The 24864-nt window shown below is 31.5% G+C and overlaps 2 protein-coding genes across 2 annotated transcripts in view; one reads left to right on the top strand and one right to left on the bottom strand.

Moving 5' to 3' along the window:
• LOC145327502 (protein tipE-like) overlaps positions 1–24864 on the bottom strand; it is a 166286-nt gene that overhangs the window by 35954 nt on the left and 105468 nt on the right. The gene's annotated exons all lie outside the window — the stretch shown is intronic.
• Positions 1187–17593, top strand: LOC145314510 (SET domain-containing protein SmydA-8-like). Its single transcript, XM_080154820.1, has 18 exons — positions 1187–1267; positions 1456–1555; positions 1820–1879; positions 2897–2978; positions 7389–7455; positions 7849–7912; positions 8173–8263; positions 10836–10928; positions 11866–11908; positions 12601–12707; positions 13454–13498; positions 13816–13942; positions 14153–14256; positions 14376–14419; positions 14882–14954; positions 15580–15673; positions 16463–16543; positions 17349–17593. The coding sequence occupies exons 1-18, from the start codon at positions 1202–1204 to the stop codon at positions 17478–17480; spliced, it is 1473 nt and encodes a 490-aa protein (XP_080010946.1). The 5' UTR covers positions 1187–1201; the 3' UTR covers positions 17481–17593.

The following is a 24864-nucleotide window of genomic DNA, read 5'->3' as shown; positions in this document are numbered from 1 at the left end:
CCCGATCGGTTCAGCGAGATCCTTCGCTACAAACAAAAAGACAGACAAACAGACAGACAGACAAACAAACAGACAGACAGACATCGTTCTACTTTGTATTATAGATTGATTACTAAAACAAAGTTACATTGTAAGTGTTGAAAATCGATACTTCCACTTTCAATATTAGTTTTTAAAGATTTAAAAAACAGTTATTCGGGTCATCTTTTTCTTGGGGCTTATTCTCTTGGGAGGGTAAAGGTACCCTTCCCTAAAAAGTTATAAAACCTCCCTGGACATATTAAGAGCTTAACTGTAAAGGAGAACCAAATCGGTTATTAAGATCCTATGCTGCATGTACAGACAGTTACAAAATCAGATAGACATCATGTTTCTTTTAATAACAATTGCCACATGACAATATAACAAGCTTGTGCAATCTAAAATTGTATTTCTGTTCTCATGTTATTGCTGCGATACTTTTAATTATAGAATAGATCAATGTTTAACAATTTTATTGTTTTAAAATTCTTAGAAAAGTTTTCATATTCTGTCATTTATTTAATCTATTTTTAGATAATAATAATTTCTGAAATGTTCTATATGTAATAGTATATTTAACTATCCTTAAAGCCCAACATATGCACTATGTAAAAGTAAGGAAAAAGAATTGACTTTTAAAGTTAGTATGGGCGAGACCTACTCGATGCACTAATTTATCTATACCTCGCTTTAAAATTTAAACATTTTCTTTTTTCACATTCTTTTAGAGGTGAACTATTAATTACGGCTAATTTAGCAGTTATTTTTTTGTGCATTCGAGGTGTTAAAAATGTTTATCTTGGTGATACTAAAGAAACAAACAAAATATGTGTAAATTAATCTGTAAATTGCCCAAAAGCTTATATAGTGATACACTATATTTTAAGAACATTTGACAAATTTTTATCCTAAGAAGTGCAGTAATATTTTTGGGAAAAAAGAGTTGGAACACAGTAATAGTGTCTGACTGATTATGACGTAACAAAAAAAAATTAGCCAATGAGAGGCCGTTATCGACCAATGGTAAAATTTATAGTGGCCTCTCATTGGCTAATTTTATAGTTATATTTATAGAAAGTGTATTACTAAAATAGATTAAAGCAACTTGAAAGGGATACAATGTTTATAGTAAATGTTTAAAAATTATTATTGTTAAACGATTATATTTAAGGAAGTTAAAATGGATTCAAATAAAAATGAAATAGAAGACGAGTCAAAACTATTATTTCCTGATCATGGACTAAAGGAATGTTCATAGATTTTAACAAAACTTTTAAATATCTTTAAAACTTTTGTGGCTAAAAATCAAATTATTTCATTTTAAATCTAAATATTATGTCATATGTAAAGATTTTTTTGTAATTATGTTCTTTGATTTGATAATTATTGACATAGAGAGATAAACAACCCAAAATCTAAGATTCCTTTTTACAGTTTAAGTTGACCAGCATACCAGGGAGTGGTAGGGGCCTAGTTGCCACGCAGGATATTCTTCCTGGAGAAGATATCTTCTACCAGGATCCTACAGTTTCAGGTGAGATATTTTTAGCAGCGAAGCTATAATTCACCTTGTTTGTCCAAAAGTCCTTACGTAATACTATGAGAAAAATGTCATTTTCTCGGCATTTTCTATGGAGGCATATGACGTCTAAGGAAGTGGAATAACACAAGAACAAATTGCAATATATCCATCTTCTTGAAAAGAAACAAAATTTAATTTCTTTATATAAACTACCATTGCATTGTAATTTATTGTCATTAATTTCCTTGTTATCTTTTTTTAAATTTACGACTACAGGTCCTGGACTTCAGTCATCATGTTGTGGTTGTGGGTTCTATTCCAAGCTTTCATTGTCAGGTAAGCAGTGTAGCTACTTTACAATTTTTTTTTTCACTTTTTCTAGGTGCCTTTAATGAATGTAACAGGATCTCCGTATGGTTGTCTGTTTGTAGATTGGAATCTCGCTAAATGTTCGACCGACTTGGTTCTTTCCACTCTTAAGATAAATCGACCAAAGAAAAAAATCCCCCATAAAATTTTGTGTGTTACTTTTCAATAATTAGAATTTAAAGTAGTAGGTCAAAAACTACACCAACCCCCCCCCCCCCTGCTTCCATCTCCCTCCCTCCCACAGGTGATATTATATGACTTTAGACTAGAGACCTTTCCACCAAACTTATTCTTGTAAAAAACAATGCTAAAATATTGTAATTCTTACATTATTATATTTTTATTTGGAAATTTTTATATTTTAAGAGAATTTAATACTTTACTCTATTGTAAGAAATGATTAATGAGTAAAATTACATCTCATATACTGTTTAATTGTTCTAATTTTATAAAATTTAATAAGAATGTAAACAGTAAAAATAAATTTATCTATTATACAAAGTAAAATGATGTCTGTCTGTCCGTCTAAATATTAAGATCTCAGTCACTACTGAACCGATTGGGCTCTACTCTTCAGAGAATATACCTACTGGTTCTGTGATGGTTTTAAGCTATTTTCTTGGGGGTTGGGACACCTCTAACCCCCCAAAAAATGGAAAAAAAAATCCCCCCCCAAAAAAATTATTTTGAAAACTAAAATTAAAAAAGTGGGTCGACTAACCCCCCCCCCCCCCTAAAAAAATCTTTTACTTTTTCTTTTTAAATCTAAAATTCGAAAAATTAAGTTGATCAGACTTCTTGGAGCAAAGCCGCTAGTCTATTATACAAAGTAAAATGATGTCTGTCTGTTCGTCCATATGTCTTTCAAAAGCTTAATGTCACGGTAACCGCTAAGCCGATTGATAAAATGTAAACCAAACCTTAAGGACCTTAGCAAGGTTTACCCAATGCAGAATTATTTTCTTGAGCTCTTATATGTTTTAGGAAATAAGGACGAAATTCAATTGAGAAAAGGTGAATGTAGCGACTGTGGACTCAACTTTTGTAACAATGACTGTAAAACAAGGTATATGTCTTATTTTTTGGGATAGAGGGAACACTTGACTCTAAATTGTTCTAGTACCCAAAGTTTTATTAACCCAATATATCCGTTGTTGTCTTCAAGATTTTTTTTTGTTTTTACATGGAAGTGTCCAAACTTTTCAATCAATAATGGGTAATTAAGTTTGTAATTTATATTTTTTGAAATTTACATAAAAATTAGAGTTAGAAGTTTAAACTTATTTAAAGATTTAATTTCATTATTCTAATTAATCTAAACCTCGGTTTGAAATCGATTCCGTTGTCGACAAGAATAATTATTAAAATGCTGCAACGTTTTGGATGCAGTAATTTTTTTTAGATAATAGAATATTCATCCAATCATTTTTTAATTAGGAAAGAGGATTAAGAAAAAGAATATTGAATATTGAAAAATATTGAATTTTTTTATTAAATGTGTTATAATAAGTAAACATGTAAATGAGTAGATGTTTTTTTTTGTCGCATTTTTTAATGATTTAATATCTGACTCTAAACAAGGCTGATGTAAACTCTTGAAGTTCTCTTGTTATTTGTACACGGGTATAAAAAGCAGCAATTTTAAATCTGATTAAACATAAAGAGGTCCCTGTAACATTGATAATCATTGTCCTTCTATCCCTGTGGAAAAGAGAAAACGCAAACAAAAAATTGATGAGAAATATTGAGATTATTATCAGGGATAAAGGGGATAGGACAATGAACTACAAATAAATATTTTCTTCAAATTATCTTTTGTTGGTAAACAATGTGGAAAATAAGTATTAATGATTAATTTAACAGCCATTGGTATCTCACTCCCTGGCTTATTATTAGTTTGTATTGTTTGTTGTGCAGATTAAGCAAATACAATTTTGAGATCTTCCAAAATCAATTTACTATTATTTATCAAAATATAATGGAAGGAATATTATTTCTCGTATTCATTCGAATCCGGTGGATAGGAACCGGTTCTCATCCATACGAAAAAAACTATGTCTAGCATCGTATTATATCCAGCTTTCTACGAATATAAAAATTCTGTATCCGCGGAAAGCTGTTTATAGTACGATGCGAGAAATAACTATTATATTGTGTAAGAAAGCAGTGAATGATATTTTGAAGACACATAATATTCTTTAAAGTCTGAACAAAAACCTGGTAATCATACATAGGAATTACAGCTCAAAATCAAATCGAAAGAATAATTCATATAAAATTAGATCTCAAAAATAGCTAAAAAACAAGAAGTATAGGTATATACTGTACGCCTTATATTAAAAGAAGAATCTTCATTTTAAAAGTTTAAATGATTGTTCATAACACTGTACATTTCAGTAAATTCTCTGTATAAAAGAATTTCTACTATTCGATATTGTTTTTCTATTATAAGATGAGTATTTATGATTAAATATTGATAGAAATATTATTGAATAAATTGGACATTTTATGCATGTTAGAATTGTCATATATATTTCCAGCCTTTTATCAGTTTTCCTGTATAAATGAGGTATAATTTTGAAAGTATACTAAGTATATATCTACGCCAAAAAGTCATCGATTTAAATTGTTTAGATATTCAATGAATAAATTTTCAATTAACTTTTCAATGTTTCTTTTGGACTGTCAGTTTCGTTTTATGGATGTTTTCATCTTCGTTTTTTTTTCAATAAGCATTAAGAATAATCTTAATGAGACTAAAAACTAAAGAATGTATAAAAAGAAGAAAAGGAAAAGTCAGGGGCGTCCAAGCTTTTTTTTTGGGGGGGGGTAAAAAATTTTAGGGGGGGGGGTAATTCGTGTTTGGGGGGGGTAAAATGGCGCGCGAAGCGCGCCGAAATTTTTTTTTACCCCCCCCAAAATTTTTACCCCGGGGGTAAAATTTGATTGGGGGGGGTAATTACCCCCCCTAAAGTCTGTTGGGGGGGGTAAATACTCCCCCCAAATCTGTTGGGGGGGGTAATTACCCCCCCCAAACTAATTTACCCCGGGGGTAAAATTTTTGGGGGGGGTAATTTAATTATGTAAAAAAAGCACCTACCTAATCTATTAAGTTAATAAGTACTATCCTATAACATAAAGTAGTAAGTAAGGTTTATTTGACTATAGCTTCAGATTTCATTACTTTTAATACTGAGTTCTACTTTTTAGGAAAGCTTCACATAGATCCCATGATGGTTCCACACTATTATAGGTCAATCCTTTGAGTGGTTTTAGGCTATTTTTCTCCTCCCTTTTTACCCTTTAGAAAACACGAGTTCTCAGATGCTAAGGGCGCCACTACTATTCAAATATATAGTAGTATCTCATTCTTTAGAACATAAAAATACAATAATTAACTCACTAACCAATGAACTAATATGATTATACTTTAAAGTGAAGCGTCTTATAGGTCCTGGTAAGTTTTATAACTAGTTTTGAGACACCCTGACATCCTCCCAAAAGAAATCGCCTATAGAAATTCTTTTTCATTATTTAATGAAATATTTATTTAGTTAGGTATCTATTTTATGGAATCTTCAGTGCTTTACAATTACATCATAGATCCCCGGGATGGTTTTAGCCCTTATAAAGGCCCAAGCAAATAAAACATGATCAAACTATTAAATTTTTTGTTATCATGGTTAAGAACTGTTTTAACTGGTTGGACTATATTGGGGTATAGTCCCTTTTGTGGCAACGCTCTTTAAGGGGCGTTTCTTCGTTTTTTTCACACAAGCTTCTCTCCTATTTCTAGCCCCTGCGGGGGGCCAATTGCTTAACCATGTGGGGCAATCACCTAAACCAATATAACCTATCCTAAAATAAACTATCAAAAGCCATTTAGGATATACTTTTCATTAACTATTAGGAGACCAAACGAGGAACATAAAATATATTACACCTCAAGGCTCAAGTCACACTATGACTTTTTTTTAGGGGGGGGGGGCGGGGATTACTCCCTCCCCCCCCAAAAAAAAATTTTCAGTAAAATTTTTTTTAAGAACATTCAATTTGGGGGGGGTAAATACCCCCCCAAAAATTTTTTTTTTAAAGAACATTTATTTTGGGGGTGCCTACGGCACCCCCAAGGTAGGGGTAATTTTTTTTTTGGGGGGGGTATTGTTCACAAAATTTTGGGGGTGCCAAATGGCCCATTACCCCCCCCCCCCCCTTGGACGCCTATGGGAAAAGTAAGGAAATTGGTTTTACTTGTATTAATTGATAAGAGAGAAGAAAAGACAATTACTAATCATTCTATTGTCTGTGTGTCTGTCTTATGAAGGTATCTGTCTGCCATATCAGGGTGTCTGTCTGTCTGCCATACCATGGTGTATGCCTGCTTTTCAATTGTTTGTCTGAGTGGTTTTGATAACAGATAGATAAAAATAGACAAATGTTTGTATATGGTGGGGGGGGGGGGCGGGGGGGAGGAGTTGATGGATAGATTTTATATATTAACTAATACAAATATATGAGCCCCTAAAATGTTAAGGATAAGATGGCATTAGAAAAATTTTTAAATACTCTATTATAAAATTCTTTGGTAAGTAACAGTAACTCTTTAAAAAGTCCTTGTCCTCTAATTCTAAGTAGGAGAATAATGAATCCAGGGTGTTTATTTCAATAATAGACATTACTTTAAAACTATTTTAATCCCACAAGCACAATTACTTCCTGTAAATGTATAAATTGTTCATTACTATAGTAAGTCTTTGTCTACTAATCCTAAGTAGCAGAGTAATGAATCTAAGAAGAACAAAAATGTCCAATATATACAAGTAGAGTTTACATTAACCCTCTATTCTAAAACCTCTTTTATAATTCTTTGTCTACTAATCCTAAGTAGTAGAGTAATATATCTAAGAAGAACAATGTCAATAATGTCCAATATATATATTTATATATATAAGTAGACTTTATATTAACCCTCTATTCTAAAACCTCTTTTATAATTCTTTGTCCACTAATCCTAAGTAGCAGAGTACTGAATCTAAGAAGAACAAAAATGTCCAATATATATATTTATATTTACAAGTAGACTTTACATTAACCCTCTATTCTAAAACCTCTTTTATAAGTCTTTGTCCACTAATCCTAAGTAGCGGAGTAATGAATCCATCAAGGACAATTAAGTCTTATAAATGTATACAATTGGATATTTGTATAGTACTCTATTCTAAAAGATCTTTCATTAGACAATTACGTTTAATGAATATAAATAAATATAATTACTATGGTGCTCTATTAAAATACCTCTATTATAAAGTCCTTGTCCTCTAATCCTAAGTAGCAGAGTAATGTATCTATCCTATGAAGACAATTATTTTCAATAAGCTGTTAGCGAGATCCAACGCTACAGAGAGAATAACAAACATCCTGTTACTTTCTTATAATTATGGATAATTTTGCAAATACTACTTATTTTACATTTAAGGTGGCATAGTAGAAAAGAATGTGATATTGTAAAGAAAATATCAGATAATTCCTCATGTGCTATTTGGGTAAGTTATGCATTAAAGAATAATGATAATATTTCTTTTCAAAAGCTCATAAAAATTTGATGTATGTGGGCAAAGAATTATAGCGGTTCTCCTTTAAAGTGCCTTGTAGAGCACAGAAATTTTAAATCAGTTAAAAGTAAGGAAGGATTGTTGTGTTTTACCTTTTAAGTCATGTTAGGTTAGGGTATATTTGGTACAAGGTTGCCCCGCAATGGTTATGCATAAAAAATATCCCCCCCCCCCCCTCCACTGTTTCTTAATTTAAAGATAATGTATTAGAAATCACATATTATGAATAGTTTTTTGTGTGTATATTAAGCAACAACGACTAAATATTCTGCAAGATTAAATAAACATTAAACATTTAAAATTTAATTATATATACTGCTTTAGTTGATGACATTAAGAACGCTGTTGTCCAATGATAAAAGTATTCCTCTACTTCAAGAATATTCAGGTGTCCTTAATCTTAATACATATTAATCATTAAACTTAGATTACATTATAGTAAGTAAAATGGAATCAATTACACGATGGCTTAATTCTAGGGGTAAAAGGCCAAATTGTATAAATGTCCTGGGCTATCTATGAGTTAGTTTTCCCTAAGTATAATATTATAAGTCTAAATCTAAGCAACACAGAAGCTCTAATTCATAGGCTACACTAGAAAATTTTTTATGTCAAGATTCATGACCAAAAACCTATCATACTTTTTAGGGATAGATGAAAACTCAAGCCAAGAAAACTTTACAATAGACATTTTATCAAAGCAAGGATTTTCTAAACAATCAATTAAAACAATTTTCAGGTAAAAAGGTTATTACTTATTCGTATTGTTTGTTGTCTGTTTGGACGATTTTCTTGATTGTGTTGTTTTGATTTGATTTGTGTCTTTATACATATTTGTACACAAAAACTTTTAATATTTTTAGACAAAACTCTGAACTTTAGTAAGTAACAATGATAGTAACAGGATCTCTGTGTTTCTGTCTGTACCAAAGGATATCTCCAACTGCTGAACTGATATGATTCTCTTTAACAGTGAAGATCCTAGGAAGGTTTATAACTATTTGAGGGGAGGGTACCACCAACCTCCCGAGATATATCGCCCTAAGAAAAAAATTTAAATGGGGGAGATCGACTTTTTCACCCCACTCTTAACATCAAGTGCCCCTAGTAATAGAAAATAAGTTTCAGTTTTTCACTTTTAAAATATGCGTTTTTTGTGTTCGTGCTGTGCTAAGTATTTTGTGCTGTAACTTTTACACAAGATCCATTATACATAAAAAACAAGGATGGCAAAATTGCTTGATACTGGATAATAATTATGGGCATACTTACATTTTTAGGACTTGATTATAGAGTTGATTCGCTTAAAATATTGTACTATGTTGTCCCAGGAATAAATATACCAAAACTCAGATCAATCAGATAATTAGATTACCGTAATTAGACCGTAATTTTAGAAAAGCTTCGCTTTTAAATAATTTAAACTATGTACAAAAAAAATTAACAAAGAAACGATCAAATTCATATTCAACTGAATAATTTTATTTCTGAACAATTCATATTCAACTGAATAATTTTATTTCTGAACTTTTAAAATCAAACGTTAGGCTCTTTTCGTTTTAAAATTAGCTTTACTGAATAGACGGTTAGCTTTACAAACACATGCAAGAACAAACCAAACCTAAAGAATAGCTGTACTTATAAAAGTATGTTAAATGTAACTTTTCTTTGATATAAAAAGTTGCTGAATGTTTATCCCATGAATAGAGTTAACAGTAAGCACTTTCTTTATTATGGGACACTCTTGGAGTTTAGTTTTTTCAACATTGGATTCATTATTACTTGGATTGTTGCACCAGATTATCATGTACTCTAATAAAGTGAAACTTGTAGCTGGCTAAAATAATGATGCCCACCATCCACCTCATTTACCCCATCCCCTCCTATATTATAAATCCACTTATCCAACGAATTTGAAATAGTTTGAATTTAGTATGCTTTTAACCCTTGTGGGTGCCTAGTCCTTGATCCCATAATCTTTACATAACCTAACCTTCCAAAAGTTTATTTGCGGTCATAATTTCGTTGAAGTCTATTTGCCTATTTTTAAAAACTCTCTAAGGGTCCTTTTAAATGTATAACTGTTAAGGATTTAGTAAGAGATTATAATATGCATATTTTTAAGATTTTCATTATAAATGCACTTTTACTAAATTAATTGTATCATAAAATCCTCATTTAGCAAAAAAAGATAATCCTCAATTTTTAGAAATTATAATGAGATTATTATACATTGGCGTTCAGAGGATTTTCCTGGGGGTAGCATGAAGCGCAAAATTGAGGGCGGTGTGATCTTTAGAGTTTTATAGACAACTAAGAGGGTGTGTTTTTGTGTCATAGGACCTCAAACAAGCGTCTTTTACCTTGACTCCCCCCTTGGCTGTATTAGGGGGTTATCAGGGAGTATAGATCTTCTCTTTGCATCTGAGAGATAGACTATACTAAGTAAACCCCAGATTTTATAAACAATTTTGTTTTCCTTTAGTAGATTAAACTTGTTGAAAGGCTTGAATACAAAAAAAATAATCCCAAAACAATAAATACAAAGCAAGCCTTCCATATACAATATTACATTTAAAACTATTTGTGTCTCATTGATGTTTTACCTTTTCTTACCAAAATATATACATTTTTTTAACCAATAATGTGTTCGGAGTATATCTAAAATGTTTCTATTGGGCCAATTCAGAAATTGATCATCTACACTTTCTATATTTATAATTTGTATTTTGTCTCTTGACATTTGTGTGACACCTTAATGGTTTTACTTTTGCTTGGATAATACACCAAATTTTCATGTTCTCTAACAACGTGAACCTTGTAGCGGGCTAAGATAACGATAACCCCCAGTCCCCTTTATCCATCCTTTTTTCTCCTACTGGATTAACGAACTGACCAATAAAGGACGACAAATTTTCCCTTGTCCATATATCCATTAATGTGTGACACCTCTATACTTGTTAATATTTGTTTAGTTGCTACATAAATATGAGATGTTGGTTTTCAACATCATTTTTAAAACTGAAATAGGTAAGAAAATACAAAAAATAAGATTCAGTTATCAGCTATATAATCTAAATTTTGTAACAAAACAATACAACATACACACAACACCTTACATCTAATACAGGACTTTAATCTCCTTTCAGTGTTTTTTTTGTAATAAAAAATGAATTTTTTTTGAGATATTCATTTTTTATCACTAAACCAAAGAAATTAATAAATCTAGATCATAATTTTAAAGATTTCCAACTATTATAGAAAAATACACTATTTGTGCAAAATAATAAAATTATCAAATTGGTATTTAGGCAGTTACAAGCAAATACTTTTCGTTGTGGGGCAGGCAGATCATTGTGTCCAGCAGCTGCAATGATTAATCACAGCTGCCAACCTAATTCCAGGTAGTCGAATTTAACATATAAGAATTCTAGTGGATTAATTTATCATTAATTGTCCTATCCCTTTATCCTTTAGAAATTCCAGATTTTATTATTACTTCTCTTGTATAAATTATTATTCTCTTTTTATTGATAATTGTTTTTGTTTATATTCTTCCTTATAATCATTTTTTTCTGTAAAATATCTATTACCATGTAATGAATGTTACCATTAATATTAATTAATACAATATATCTACTTGGCTGGAGCTACTCATTGCAGGGATAAATGTATGGTTCTTAATTGTTTTCAGGGTTAAATTTAGGGCTTATAACTCTATTTTTTTTCCTCTCTACAGAAAAGAACTAAACCTGAAAAATTACATTCTTGAATAGCACAGCAACACCATTCTATACAACAATTTATGATATCAAATTCATCAAATATCATAATTACTGTATCATAAAATTTTTAACAGTTGATTTTTTTGTTTTTAAATGGACGATCGATCATTTACTTTCATATTGTGACGTATTAAGCCTGCTTATAGAGAAAATTTTCTCTAAAGTAAAGTATTTATTACAAATTATTGTATGTTTCTTTATCCATATATTATTCCTATACTAATGTTATTATTATTTTGTACAACTCAATAATACAATTATCAAAAGACTAATAGATTAGGGATGTCCAGGAAAAAAAGAACAAAATAATAGTTTTATTCATAAAATAATATTCAGGGAGGGAGGGGACATTGGACTGTAAATTACATTGTTACCCAAATTTTTATAACTGATTTATCTTAATCGTTGGCTCAATAACTTGTTCCACTTTTATTGAATATCACAAGGGAGGGTGTACCCTCCCCCTTACATCCTACTCGACTTTGGCTAAAATGGGTGTCAAGATTTTGGAAAACCATTTGCACGCCTCTATAAAAAATTGCTATTTTTGTGTTAGGGTATGGTTCAACTCTTGTAAGAAACTAATGGTCACTGCAAAGGTATCATTTATAATAATAATATTTATTTGGAAAGGATTCAGAATTATCCTTATATAAAAGTAACAAGATGTCTGTCTATTTGTGTGTGACTGTAGCTCAGGATCTCGCTAACTGAAGAACTGGTGGGTTTCTCATTTACAGAAAACCTTCTTATAGGCCCAGGAAATGTTTTTTTCACTATTTTGGGGAAGTTTACATCCACCATACCATGAGATTTTATCTTTCAAAAGCTAAAAAAATGGCGAGTCGACTTTAACAACGCCCCCCCCCCCCCCCTATTGATGTTTTTATCATCCTTGTTCAAGCAGAACAATATGAGTACAAGAAAAACATTATGACAAACTTTTTATATTAATAATTGTCGGGAGATATAAGATTTATACCTCTCATTAGCAGAATAAGTAAAAGTTATTTATAACATTGCATTATAGACAGTTTTCCGCAGATATTAAAATGAAAAATTATAAGATTAAAACACTATTGTTAGTCCCGAGGGTCTAACAAAACTGGTATTAATTTTATGATTTTATTTTATTATGCTTAGAAAATTGTCTATAAGACGATACTATACATGATTTTTCACTATGGGTGAAAACCGTACCAACCCAGCGGATATTAATCGGTTTCGAAGTCATACTGAAAAATCAGTAATTCTAATCAATTCAAATTATGTATTGATTGTGTGTTTGTAGAGAAAAATAGAAGCTGGAGAAGAACTTACTATAACTTATTGTTCACCTTTGCTGGGAGCTCCGCAAAGAACCAACAAGCTTCTGTCTTCTAAAGGATTCATTTGTAGGTAGATTGGTTTAGAAGTATTCATATGAAATTATTTGGTGTCTTTACATGAAGATAAATGCGGGATATTTATTTTGCTATACGTGGGGGGGGGGGGACTTACTCAGCAAAGCTTATACAGTATTTAATATAATCCAACCTAACCTTACCTAAAGAAATAAAGAAACAAACGCAAAAACTATCCCCCCTCCCTTCTATTTTCAATTTTTTTTTAAAGTTGCGGTGAATTCGTTGTTTTACAAGGTACATTGCGGGAAATTGCCGCTTATTATGTTCCTACTTTAAGTATTAGTTCTGGAGAAAATATTTTTGTATAATATAACAATAACAGAAAATCGTACAATTAAACTTTTGTGACTGTCATCATTAAATATAGAAATTCTGATTTAATTATACTTGAATATTTAGCAGGTGTCTTTTAATCAAATAAATAAATTCAAAATAAAACTTAATTTCATTTTTATAGAAAGTTGTTATCCATGTATAAAAGTAGGATGGTGTCTGTATGTGTGTACTGAAGGATGTCGCTAACCTCTGAACCGATACGATTCTTCTTTACGCAATGTATAATCTCATTGGTCCAAGAAATGGTTATAAGTATTTTGGGGGGATGGTACCATCACCCTCCCAAGAGAAATTGCCTCTAGAAAAAATGCCCCCCTCCAAAAAAAGAAAAATACCTTTTTAAAAAAAAATTCATTAAGATTAAAGTAAAAATTAAGTATTCTAATTTAATTATTGTTTTAGTTGTAGCAGGTGTCTTGATCCTACAGAAAACAAATCTTATATCAGGTTAATTCATTATTTACATTATTTTTGTTAATGAATAAGTTTTTTAAAGAATAAAGATATAACAAATATAGAAATATTTTCTTTATTATCTATCTATTTCAATAGCTATTAATATTTTTTTCTTTTAACTTTATTACAAAAAAATTATGTCAAATCTGTAATTGCTTGATATTGATAATCAGTAAATGATACCACCTATTCACCGTTGAGGTTGACCTATTTAAGTATTAAATAATATCTAACAATTAAGTTATTAAGGAATTTATTTTAACTAACATAAAAACGTATGTATCTATCAATATGTATTTTTGGTTTAGTGGAATACTGTGCACAAAGTGTAGAGTAGGTTGGATCCTGCCACAGCTAACCGTCCAGGATCAACAAAGAAGTTTCAGCTTTACCTGGTCCTGTTTAGACTGCCAATTTGTTGCTAATACTGAAAAGGTAGAATGTTAACAAATTCCTATATACTATCTTTTTTGTGAATTTTTTTGGATTTTTTTTGAAAAAAATCTTTGATTTTGGAATATTGATTACTAGAACGATTAGGTATAATATTATAAGTGAAGCACCATGAAGCACCATGATCAAAATTGAAGGTATTTATTGATTTTCTTTGCTACTCATAAATCTGGTCATCCTTGTTTTATTCAGGTACATACAATGTTATCAAACCTAAGTAAAGAATTGGACAAACTTGAGTCGGAGAGTAGTTCCAGAGAAAAAGTATCTGCTTTACAACAATTCTTAGATAAAAGGCAGGGATAAAGGATAAAGAAATATTTTATTATTATATTAATTACATCGAACATCTAAACACACAAATTATAATATTTATTTTCTATTTCATCTTACATATTTGTTTATCCCTGTATAGAAGTAAACAGCTACATGGAAACCATTATCTTATAAACAGGGCAGGTGAGTTTATAAACAAAGACATAAACAAAAGATCACACATCTAAGCAAAGTTTTTGTAGGGCATGAACGAATACAAGAGTTTTATAAGAAAACAGAGAATCTAATATAAATAATGTTCATATATCATGATTGGGAATTTATATTGTGTTTCAATCTTTCGTCCGTTGTCTTTTCCCTTAAGATCCCAGTGTTCAAAAAAGTAATTTATACTTTTTTAACTTAAAGACACAAACTGAAATATTGGATGTATTTTCAATTTACCTATCTCTTTATCCAAGGAATAAACTCTTAACTTTATACTTTAATTAAATAATGTAATGCAGACTTCAAACATCTTGAGTAATATTGCTACCTATAGCTATAACCGAATAAATCCAAAGCAAAATTTACAGCTTTCAATATATGAATAATTAACAGCCAAGACTTCTATCATATTATTCTAGTTTTTTTATTAATATTTAGGAGGACTGCTATCTAAGGCTCTGCAGAATAATTCGTCAAAACAAAGCCTGCTGCTTAGAAAACAGATTATAAAGTAAAAGTTTATTAACTTTTTATGATTGTAAGGTTTTTTATGTTTACTGTTATACTGTATGCCTAAGACTCTAATGAATCAATTTTCTAAGACGGGATGTAGAAAATAGCTCAAAACCGTACAATAAGTTGTTATAATTATTGTCAACAAAGAAATAATATAATATTTTAAGAAAAAAGTTATTACGATTAGCGCAAAAGTTATAAATGTCCCATATAATCAATACATAAACAAAAAAGTTTGAATTTGTTATTGAGTGTTTTTACTAGTGTTTGTAACCAGTTAATTTGGCACATCAAACACAAAAGTTCATCAGATATATTGAAAGTAAAACTTTATTCCATCAAATAGCGGCTACACCCCTAGAGACCTCTAGGGACACTTTAGGGAAATAGGAAAGAGTAAGTCGACCCTTCATTTCTCATTTAATTTTTTTTTAATTGGGGAAATTTTTAAAATATTTATAAACATTTCCAAAGCCTATCTTCATTGTAACGGACAACCATATATATCCAGCAGTTAGCGAGATCCAAATCTACACACAGACATATGTACAAACATTCCCGTTACTTTTATTTAGCAAATTTCAGTGTTAATCAAGTACTATAAATTTTTTTATTTTTAGGCAAAACTTATCATTGCTAAGCATTGTTGACCCAAGCATTTCAAGATTTAAAGGATTTGAACTTTTTAGACTTCATCAAATATTATTTCAACAGGTAGGTAACTTGGGTGTTCAAGTTTACCCAAATGTACCTAGGTGAGCAAAGAAACCCCTACCATTATTATAAAATTGTTAGAAAACAGGAGGAATGTACTTTTCGTGTGTCATTTTGTTACTTTTGGCTAGGTTTAGTTTAGGTTATATTAAGTACAGGGTAGCCCCACAAGATAAAAAAAAACTACCCCCTCCACCTTATCTTTAATTTATTTTGAAAACAAAGGAGGGGGAAGGTTTTGCTTGCTAGGCACTTTGGAGGCAAAGCACTTTTTATATATTGATTCTTTAAAAGGTTCTGTGAATTAAAAAATAGTCATTTCTCGCATCGTATTATAAACAGCTTTCCGCGGATATAGCACCGAGGTGCCGAAGGCACGGGCTGAAAAAACTGGTTTTAATCTTATAATTGTACATTTTTATATTCGTAGAAAGCTGGATATAATACGATGCTAGACATAGTTTTTTCGTATGGATGAGAACCGGTTTCTATCCACCGGATTCGAATGAATACGAGAAATGATATTCTCATTTTTCAAAACAAAGAGTGAGGGAAAACAAGTTTTTCTCTGGAACACGCTATGCGTGTTTAACTAATCTTAATCTAATTGAATTAAGTTAATTTAAGTACTAGTTATTCATCTCATCGTATTATAGACAGCTTTACACAGATATTTCAGGTTTTAATAATAAGAATTTATTTAAATTTTCGTGGAAAATTGTCTGTCTTACGATTCTATGCACGATATTAATCGGTTTGGAAGCCATACAAGAAATTTCATTATTTTAGGTATTCTCATTAAGCATGAAAGAGAGGTCAAACAATATGGAACTGGTTAATCAAATGAATGAAACCTTGATAGAAGCAAAGGTAAAGATATTTTCCTTAATACGTCAGATGGGCTTATGCCAACCCCCCACCACCATCATCTGAAATATTTTCCTCCTATTTACAATTTACAATTAGTAGACAGGTCACCCATCCCTTAATTTCATGATATAAAAAACTTTTCCTTGTTAATTGTATATACTTTATATTTAATTGTGTATATATAAAGCAGTAAGGATTTTCTGTCTGAAGCTTAAGTGAAGGAGTCTAACCACTTTTTATATCTTCTAAAACAGACCCTCCATATGCTGAAGGAGCAGCCACTAGTCAGTTTTAACTTTTAAAGCTTTTATTCTCTTTATCAAAATATAAATATATAAAAAAAATAATGGTAGGGGGAAAGGTTATTTTTGATTCAGTGATAATAATGAGATTGTATACTGCTGTGTGCATACTGGATAGCTATATATTGCTTGCCTCTTTGTTTATTCTATTCTCTTTGAAATAGTGAATAGTATAGTGTTGTGTTTATACTATTGTTTATTTCAAGTATACAAGGTGTATAACACTACATGTAAACAGAATTAACATATATTTATATATTGTGTATTCAAAATTTTGAGGTATAATAGTGTCCCATAGAATTGCCTCAATCCCGCATCCAACTCCTGATTTTAAATCAATCAATAACATTTGGGGGGGAGAGATTTTTAAAGAACTAAAAATCATCCCCATCCCCTTTATCTTGTATTTCAAAATAAGGGGGTTTTCTCTGCTCTATTAGGCACTTTGAATGAACCCCCAAACTTTATTTCATTATCTATGTACTAATCAACATTATTTTTAGATATTGTTATCAGATGATATATCTCGACCTGAAGAATTAGACATATCCTACAGAATGTTGGCAGATTCTCTACCCCAAGATATTTTACAACAAATTACAAATAATATAAAAGAAAAATATAGTTTAATATAAAAAAAAACTTAGAAATAAATATATTATTTAATTATAGGTTTTGTGATTTTTAATGGTTCAAAAACATATTTGCTCCTCCTAAATATTATATTTTAGAAAATAAACATAATCTTTATTATTGTTTTTTATCAAAATATATGTATAACAAGAGTATTATTGTCCATAAGTACCAGAATAATAATTTCATCAAACATTATATAATAGAAATGTTAAAAAGTAATAGAGCCAGCTGTAAAATTATTAAATTTCTAGATTTCTAGACGAAGCCCAATCTGTCCCACTTTTGAGCTAGACGATTCCTATATGACGTCATATAAAGGGAAAAGAAAAAGGGAAGGGGGGGGGGAAGAAAATCTCTTCAAAAGAAAAGGGAATCGTCTTGCTCAAAAGTGGAACAGATTGGGCTTCGTCGAATTCAATTGCAATAGAATTATTTTTCAAGTTATCTATCTAGTTCTACAAATAAACTTAAAGTTCATCATGCTTATTTGAAATTTCATCGCATAATTTGATACATAATATGCATATATATATTTATCTAATAAAGTTTGATTGCACTACTCATATATGACATTAAGTGGTCATACAAAACAATTGAAATTTATTTTTAGTTCATAAGCAGCGCAGCAATAACTAGCCTTTAGAATAAGCGATAATGGTAAGGAAGGTGAGGCGTTCGAATCATGCCTTGGCCCATAAAAAGAGCATCTCATTACCATGCAAAGTTATGACTTGAATACAAAGATCGCGTCGAGAAAACGAGAAATAGCCTCTCCTAACTTTTCCTTGGTTTTTGGACATGATGTTAAAGTGTCAGAACAGCAGCCTCACCCGTATGAGGTTATTGATGAGGTATCTGTCATTAGCTACTACTCATGATCATTGTGATCCTCGTAAGTTAAGAACACCTACCTAGATTGCTATGCTCTGCTGCTGCATGTTGTTACAAAGTAAATTAGCTCACATACAATAGAGCTTCATGTTTTAAGTTTAAAAACAAAGTATATTATTGCCTACAGTAACAAATTTTAATGGATGGGTTAAACGGGGATCGTTATTTAAGCCCTCTACATGTTCCACTTTATTAGAGTACATAATAATCTGGTGTAAAATCCTAGTAATAACAACTCCATTCTTACTTCTCTTAAACTTTCTTAAGAAATTTAAAATTGCACTCTATTTAATATACCTCTATTATGAACTCCAAAGTTGTATCTGTGTTTGTCATTTAGCTACTTCATTAGTACTCAAATATACATAATCTCAAGGAATCAGGGATAGAACTATGAAAGATAATTAATCTCTCTCGCTCAAAGGTTTACTTGTGAATTTTGTTCCTTTTTTTTAAATTTTGAAGGATAGATGGGATGTAAATTAATTAACCGGCATCGTCTCCTCCCTCCCTTTCATATCAAAAACTTTCTCCTATGTTAACATTAACGACGGTTTAAGACTAAGTTTTATGATTGACGTTACAATTGGACAAATGACTTGTTTATATTAATTCGTTTGCACACAAGAAGCCGACGGAGTGATACTGCAGTTCTCTAGTTATTTTGATAAATAGATAGATAAATAGATGGATTATTTTACATTTAATTCGCTTGTGCAATTGAAATCATATTTTCTCGCTTCCAAGAACCAAAGTCTGACTACACCTTGGAAAGGGTATTACAGCACTGCATACTAGCTTACAAATTTGAATTCAACTTTATTGTGCATTGTAGTATTTAGATCTTAAGGCTCGGCAGCCGAAACCGTAACTTTTATGTACCCAGCTTTTAATGCTACTGCGAGTTAGTCTTATGTCTGAACAATACGTTTGAATCTTGCAAGTTAGCTAAAGCTATAGCCATATTAGTTTAGATAAATCTAATTGCTTTTGTAATTTTCATCATTTAATCAAGGCGATCAACAGCTCTAGTTTGCTTAGCGAGAGTTGTTTGGAGGGAGATTTGTAGGAAGTTAGGATTCTACCTATCATGCTTTCCCTCATCCATTCGTATGACAGTGCTAATTTAGGGTGGCTTAACCCTTTACAGTCGGGCCCCTAGCCGCACCTTAATCGGTCGGGGGGGGGGGCGTTCAACGCCCCCCCTTATTATCTCAGTTCCTATTAGAGCTAGAGGGCTAAATTTTTTTGTGCAAGTCCCCTGTTTGATAATGAATTTCCGACCTTTTATAGGTCTAAGTCAATTTTCGCTTCCTTCACCCTTTTATTTAACAACCTTTGTTTTTAGGTCTTTTTTTACTTAAAAATTTCAAACGGCTGTATTTTTCTTATTTTTGAAGCTAGAAGAAATTTTTTTTCCAGAAAATGTTTATCTTTATGTAAATTTTACATTAGAAATATCAAAATATAAATTTCAGCGGCCGCAGCTGTACTTGGCAGCTGCCAGCCGCCGCAGTCGGCGGTCGGCGGGAAAACGGCGGCGGATCTTCATGAAATTTTAATACGTTATGTAGACATGTCAGAAAAGCTTAAGTTTAAAATTTGAAGTCTCTAGATCAAAAATTGCGGCCACAGGAGCCTTTTAAAGATTTCTGGAGACCTGGAGGATCAGGACCTGCAGGATCATAGCTGGAACCTGAAAGTGACTTGAACACCTGTATTTCATATAAGGATGTACTACTAAAGGATTTTTTAGTAATTTGATATGATAAAATGCTTTGTTTTAGTCAAAAAAATATTTTTGCTCTTTACCTGGATGACCCTGCCAGGTTTGCTGGCATCCTGTGCCCGCCAGGATGGAGATATTTAAAAAATTCCAACTCTCAGTTATGTGTCATACCCATACTTAAAAAGTCAAGCAGTTTGGGCTCTTTATCTTTCACACACAGAAAATGAGATAGAAAAAAACCGGATGGGGGGGCGTTCAACGCCCCCCCCCCCCCCCGACCGTTAAGGGTTAACATTAAACATCTGTCTAAACTCTACGCCAGGGTGATGAAATAATTGAGTTGCTTCCCCCGAGAATTGCGGGTCAGCTTGTAATGAAACATAGAATAAAATCAGCTGTGCGCGAAGCTTACCAATTTATGTTTGGCCAAAGGATTCTCATTTCCAATCTCCTTGTTATGTTTTGTTTAAAATTTTCTTTTAGATGTTTTGATGCTTGTTGATTTATTCTTTTTATATCTGATCTTAAACTCATTGCATAAAATCGTTTGATATTGTTTCCAACTGCATCTGTACTTTATCCTTTTATTTGTAACAAGCCAATAAACACGTTGTTTTAGAATTCTTGTGAGCGAGCTTTTTTTGGCTTTATCTTATTTGTATCTTCTATTTTTTATGGTAAAGGAATAGGTATGTTAATTAAAAAATAATAGTCGTATTATGATTGAATCACATCTTACAAGCAGGGCGGGAGGAAGGGGACATTGGGATGTCCCCAAAGTCTAACAATAACGTTTTACAACAACCCTGGGGACTATTATTTAAATTGGTTGGTTCATTTAGTTGAGTGTCCAAGCGTTTCAACCTCTAATCATAATCTACAGAGGGGGTAATTTTGCGTGTCATCATTGGGGATTACATCAATTTTTCGGTCATTGTATTATCCCTTTAGATCCCTGCCTTACAAGACATAAATTAGCAGAAGAGTCACACTGCCATATAGTTTTGAAAACCAAAAGCTCTTTGATTTCACGGCCCTTATACCTAAATTCTCATTTGTAAAACTATTCAGGAAGGAAGAAAATATTTGGCTGTAAATTTATTTAAAAATTTTTATACTTTCATTAAATTGTAATTGGTTGATTCAAACTAATATTATTATTAAAAAATAGATCTTTTAAATTGTTACCCCATTAAAAAGATTAGCCAACTTACTTTTTCCTTATATTTCAATATTGTTAGTGTGTGTGAAGGTATGTGTAATATATGGTATTGGAATGAGACTATGGTTAAAAGTTGTGGACCTGAACTAAGTTATAGAAACTAGCTCACATAGTGTGAGTAAAGGTATGTGTAATATATGGTATTGGAATGAGACTATGGTTAAAAGTTGTGGACCTCAACTAAGGAGTGAACACTAACTGGCATCCATGAGATTTATTTACTTTTATTTAAATTACATAGATTAGTATGTGCTAAAAACAATAAGCATACATATAAATTAGCCTTGTAGTATACATGGACCTAAAGTAATGATGAACTAAATTTTTAGCAGGCATTGTCAAAAAATCACTGGATGATAATTATTAAAAAAATTAAATTTCGTTTTTTAATGGGCTGTAAGTTCCACTTGTAGCAAAAGTTTTAAAATAAGATCTATAATTTGTTGGCTTAAAAACTTTGGATATTTTTGTTTATTCTTAGCTTGGTTTGTACGTTTTGTGTCCAAGCGTTTCTACCTATAATTTTATACAGAAGGGGTAATTGTTTTTCACATTTAGGGGTGTACATCAATTTATCGTTGATTGTCTTGTCCCTTAAAACCAAATTGTTTTAGCAAGTATCTCAAACCATTTGAGTTAGATATGCAACTTTAAAAAGGTAGAGTAAGGTAGGTAAATAAGGAATGTCAGGAATTTGAACCCATTATACACCACTCACTGTGCAGTGCAGTGCCTACCAAACAAGGATGATAACATCCTTAAAAGCAAAGCTCATCAAATTAGCGATCAATTAAACGAACATTTTTCATAACAGAAAAGTGACTCCTTTAGTATCTAAATCTTTCTAAAAATTTTAATTTTGGATGAATTAAAATTTGTAAAAATATAGGGTGAATAGTACGGCTACAAGCAAGATTATTTTGTAATTGTAGAGATGCTTTGCAGGTGGAATCGTATCATATTGTCTAAGTAATCACAATTTTAAATTCAAAATCGATATAATAATGTTATTATGTATAAGTTTAATGGCAATAAGTTAAAGAAAGTCATAGTATTTGTGATGAAAGAATACAAGGACTGTTTGGTTTATAGTGCTTTCAGGCTTTCTTAACCCTTTACAGTCGGGCCCCTTGCCGCACCTTAATCGGTCGGGGGGGGGGGCGTTCAACGCCCCCCCTAATTATCTCAGTTCCTATTAAAGCTAGAGGGCTAAATTTTTTTGTGCAAGTCCCATGTTTGATAATGAATTTCCGACCTTTTATAAGTCTAAGTCAATTTTCGCTTCCTTCACCCTTTTATTTAACAACCTTTGTTTTTAGGTCTTTTTTTATTTAAAAATTTCAAACGGCTGTAATTTTCTTATTTTTGAAGCTAGAAGAAAAATTTTTTCCCAGAAAATGTTTATTTTTATGTAAATTTTACATTAGAAATATCAAAATATAAATTTCAGCGGCCGCAGCTGTACTTGGCAGCTGCCAGCCGCAGCAGTCGGCGGTCGGCGGGAAAACGGCCGCGGATCTTCATGAAATTTTAATACGTTATGTAGACATGTAAGAAAAGCTTAAGTTTAAAATTTGAAGTCTCTAAGTCAAAAATTGCGGCCACAGGAGCCTTTTAAAGATTTCTGGAGACCTGGAGGATCAGGACCTGCAGGATCATACCTGGAACCTGAAAGTGACTTGAACACCTGTATTTCATATAAGGATGTACTACTAGAGGATTTTTTAGTATTTTGGTATGATAAAATGCTTTGTTTTAGTCAAAAAAATATTTTTGCTCTTTACCTGGATGACCCTGCCAGGTTTGCTGGCATCCTGTGCCCGCCAGGATGGAGATATTCAAAAAGTTCCAACTCTCAGTTGTGTGTCATACCCATACTTAAAAAGTCAAGCAGTTTGGGCTCTTTATCTTTCACACACAGAAAATGAGATAGAAAAAACCGGATGGGGGGGCGTTCAACGCCCCCCCCCCGACCGTTAAGGGTTAATTTTTCCTAATTTTGTATGCATTTATATGTTTAAAACTTAATAAAATACTTTAGATACAATCTGTTACAGACAGACGTATGGACGAACGGATACACAACAAATTTAGAAATATCTCGCTTTTAACCATGTACCAAATACCAATGTCAAGTCTTGTCTCTGATTGGTTAATTTTTTGGGTAACATTCTGTCATTGGTTGATTTTTACATTGGGCAAAATTATGGTTGTGTGCTTCAGCGTGTGGATGTGTGTGTGTTTTCATGTACCTGTCTTATTAAATGTTACCCCTTTCCTCCCCTGACATAAGCCCTTAAATGGCGCTACCCCCATTTTCATAACATCATCAAAGCACCCCATTTCCTCCCTTTTGCGCTAACAAGACACACCACCCGTGCGCGGTGTGTGTGTGTTTGTGCGTTCACGCGCGTAGTGAGAGAGTGAGATAGTAGAAGAAGAATTCATATTTCTGCTATTAAGACGTGAAATACCTTAAAAATAAAGTCAATAATTCAAAATAAAGTCAGTTCTAATATAAAATTTCATGAGAATCTAAAAAATACATTGTCTGGAGAAAAGTTATAATTTAATTTTAAAAAGATGTGAAAAAATGCTTCATAAAGTGTTAAAGTAAATGTTTCAAGTGAAGACAATAATAAAACTATGTAAAGTGTTGCATGTAGAATGAAAAAATTCAAGGTAATGCAATTGTTTACAAAAATATTAAAAGTAATGTATGGTAATTAAAAATTGCATTTTGACATTCTTATTATATCATATCCTTATATGAAAGTGACAGGATATGTGTCAATCTGTCTGTCTGTCCCAATGGATCTTTCTAACCGCAGAAACAGATAAGGTTTTCCTTTTCAGCGTAGCTTCTTATAGATTCCGTCAAGGTTCATATCTTTTTTAGGGGAGTGTACCACAACCCTCCCATAAGTGCATTAAAAAAATGAGGCATCTTATGAACTATATCCATGTATATAAATGTTAAAGTTGATAAAACAAGTAATTGAATAAACTAAACGATATCAATAAAATTTATATGACACTTTAGTTTGTCATTTGTATATTTAATTTTGCCGGATTTTATGAATTAGCTTAAACTTAAAGCATTAATATATGACACCCAATAAAAATAATCATTTAAAAGTCTTGCTTGATCCAATTACTTTAACTTTAATAAAAATGCAATTTCATTTAGCATTTAGTAGAGTACATATATCCTATTCCTTGTAAATATATATAATTGCACATTATTAATCAGCAACAATTCTCTATAATTAACAGTGTCATAAATGTTGGTATGTCTATTATATAAAGACGTCCCGCAGGGGTTAGGCATATAGGGAAAACAACCCTGTCTCATTTTCAATTTATTTTAATTGAGAAAAAGCACCTATTTGTATCGCATATGTAGTCTTATTTCCAGTATGGCTTCGAAACCGATTAATATTTGATAGAGTAGAACCAGTTCCGGGCCATAATGAAAATTCATGTATCGTATCTATTCTAGACAACTTCCCACTAATAATAAAATAAAAATCATAAAACC

The sequence above is a fragment of the Acartia tonsa genome, chromosome 1, assembly GCF_053477335.1.
Source record: "Acartia tonsa isolate MP-2025a chromosome 1, ASM5347733v1, whole genome shotgun sequence".
NCBI classification, from domain to species: Eukaryota; Metazoa; Arthropoda; class Copepoda; order Calanoida; family Acartiidae; genus Acartia; species Acartia tonsa.
The sequence above is the reverse complement of the archived record's forward strand: the minus strand, read 5'-3'. Positions and strand labels throughout refer to the sequence as shown.

Excerpts from the sequence above, each read along its gene's own strand:
- LOC145314510 (XM_080154820.1), top strand. The coding sequence starts at position 1,202 with ATGGATTCAAATAAAAATGAAATAGAAGACGAGTCAAAACTATTATTT. Across the intron at positions 12,708-13,453 it reads TCTAAAGGATTCATTTGTAG|TTGTAGCAGGTGTCTTGATC; the intron begins GTAGATTGGTTT and ends TTATTGTTTTAG. Across the intron at positions 13,943-14,152 it reads TTGTTGCTAATACTGAAAAG|GTACATACAATGTTATCAAA; the intron begins GTAGAATGTTAA and ends TGTTTTATTCAG.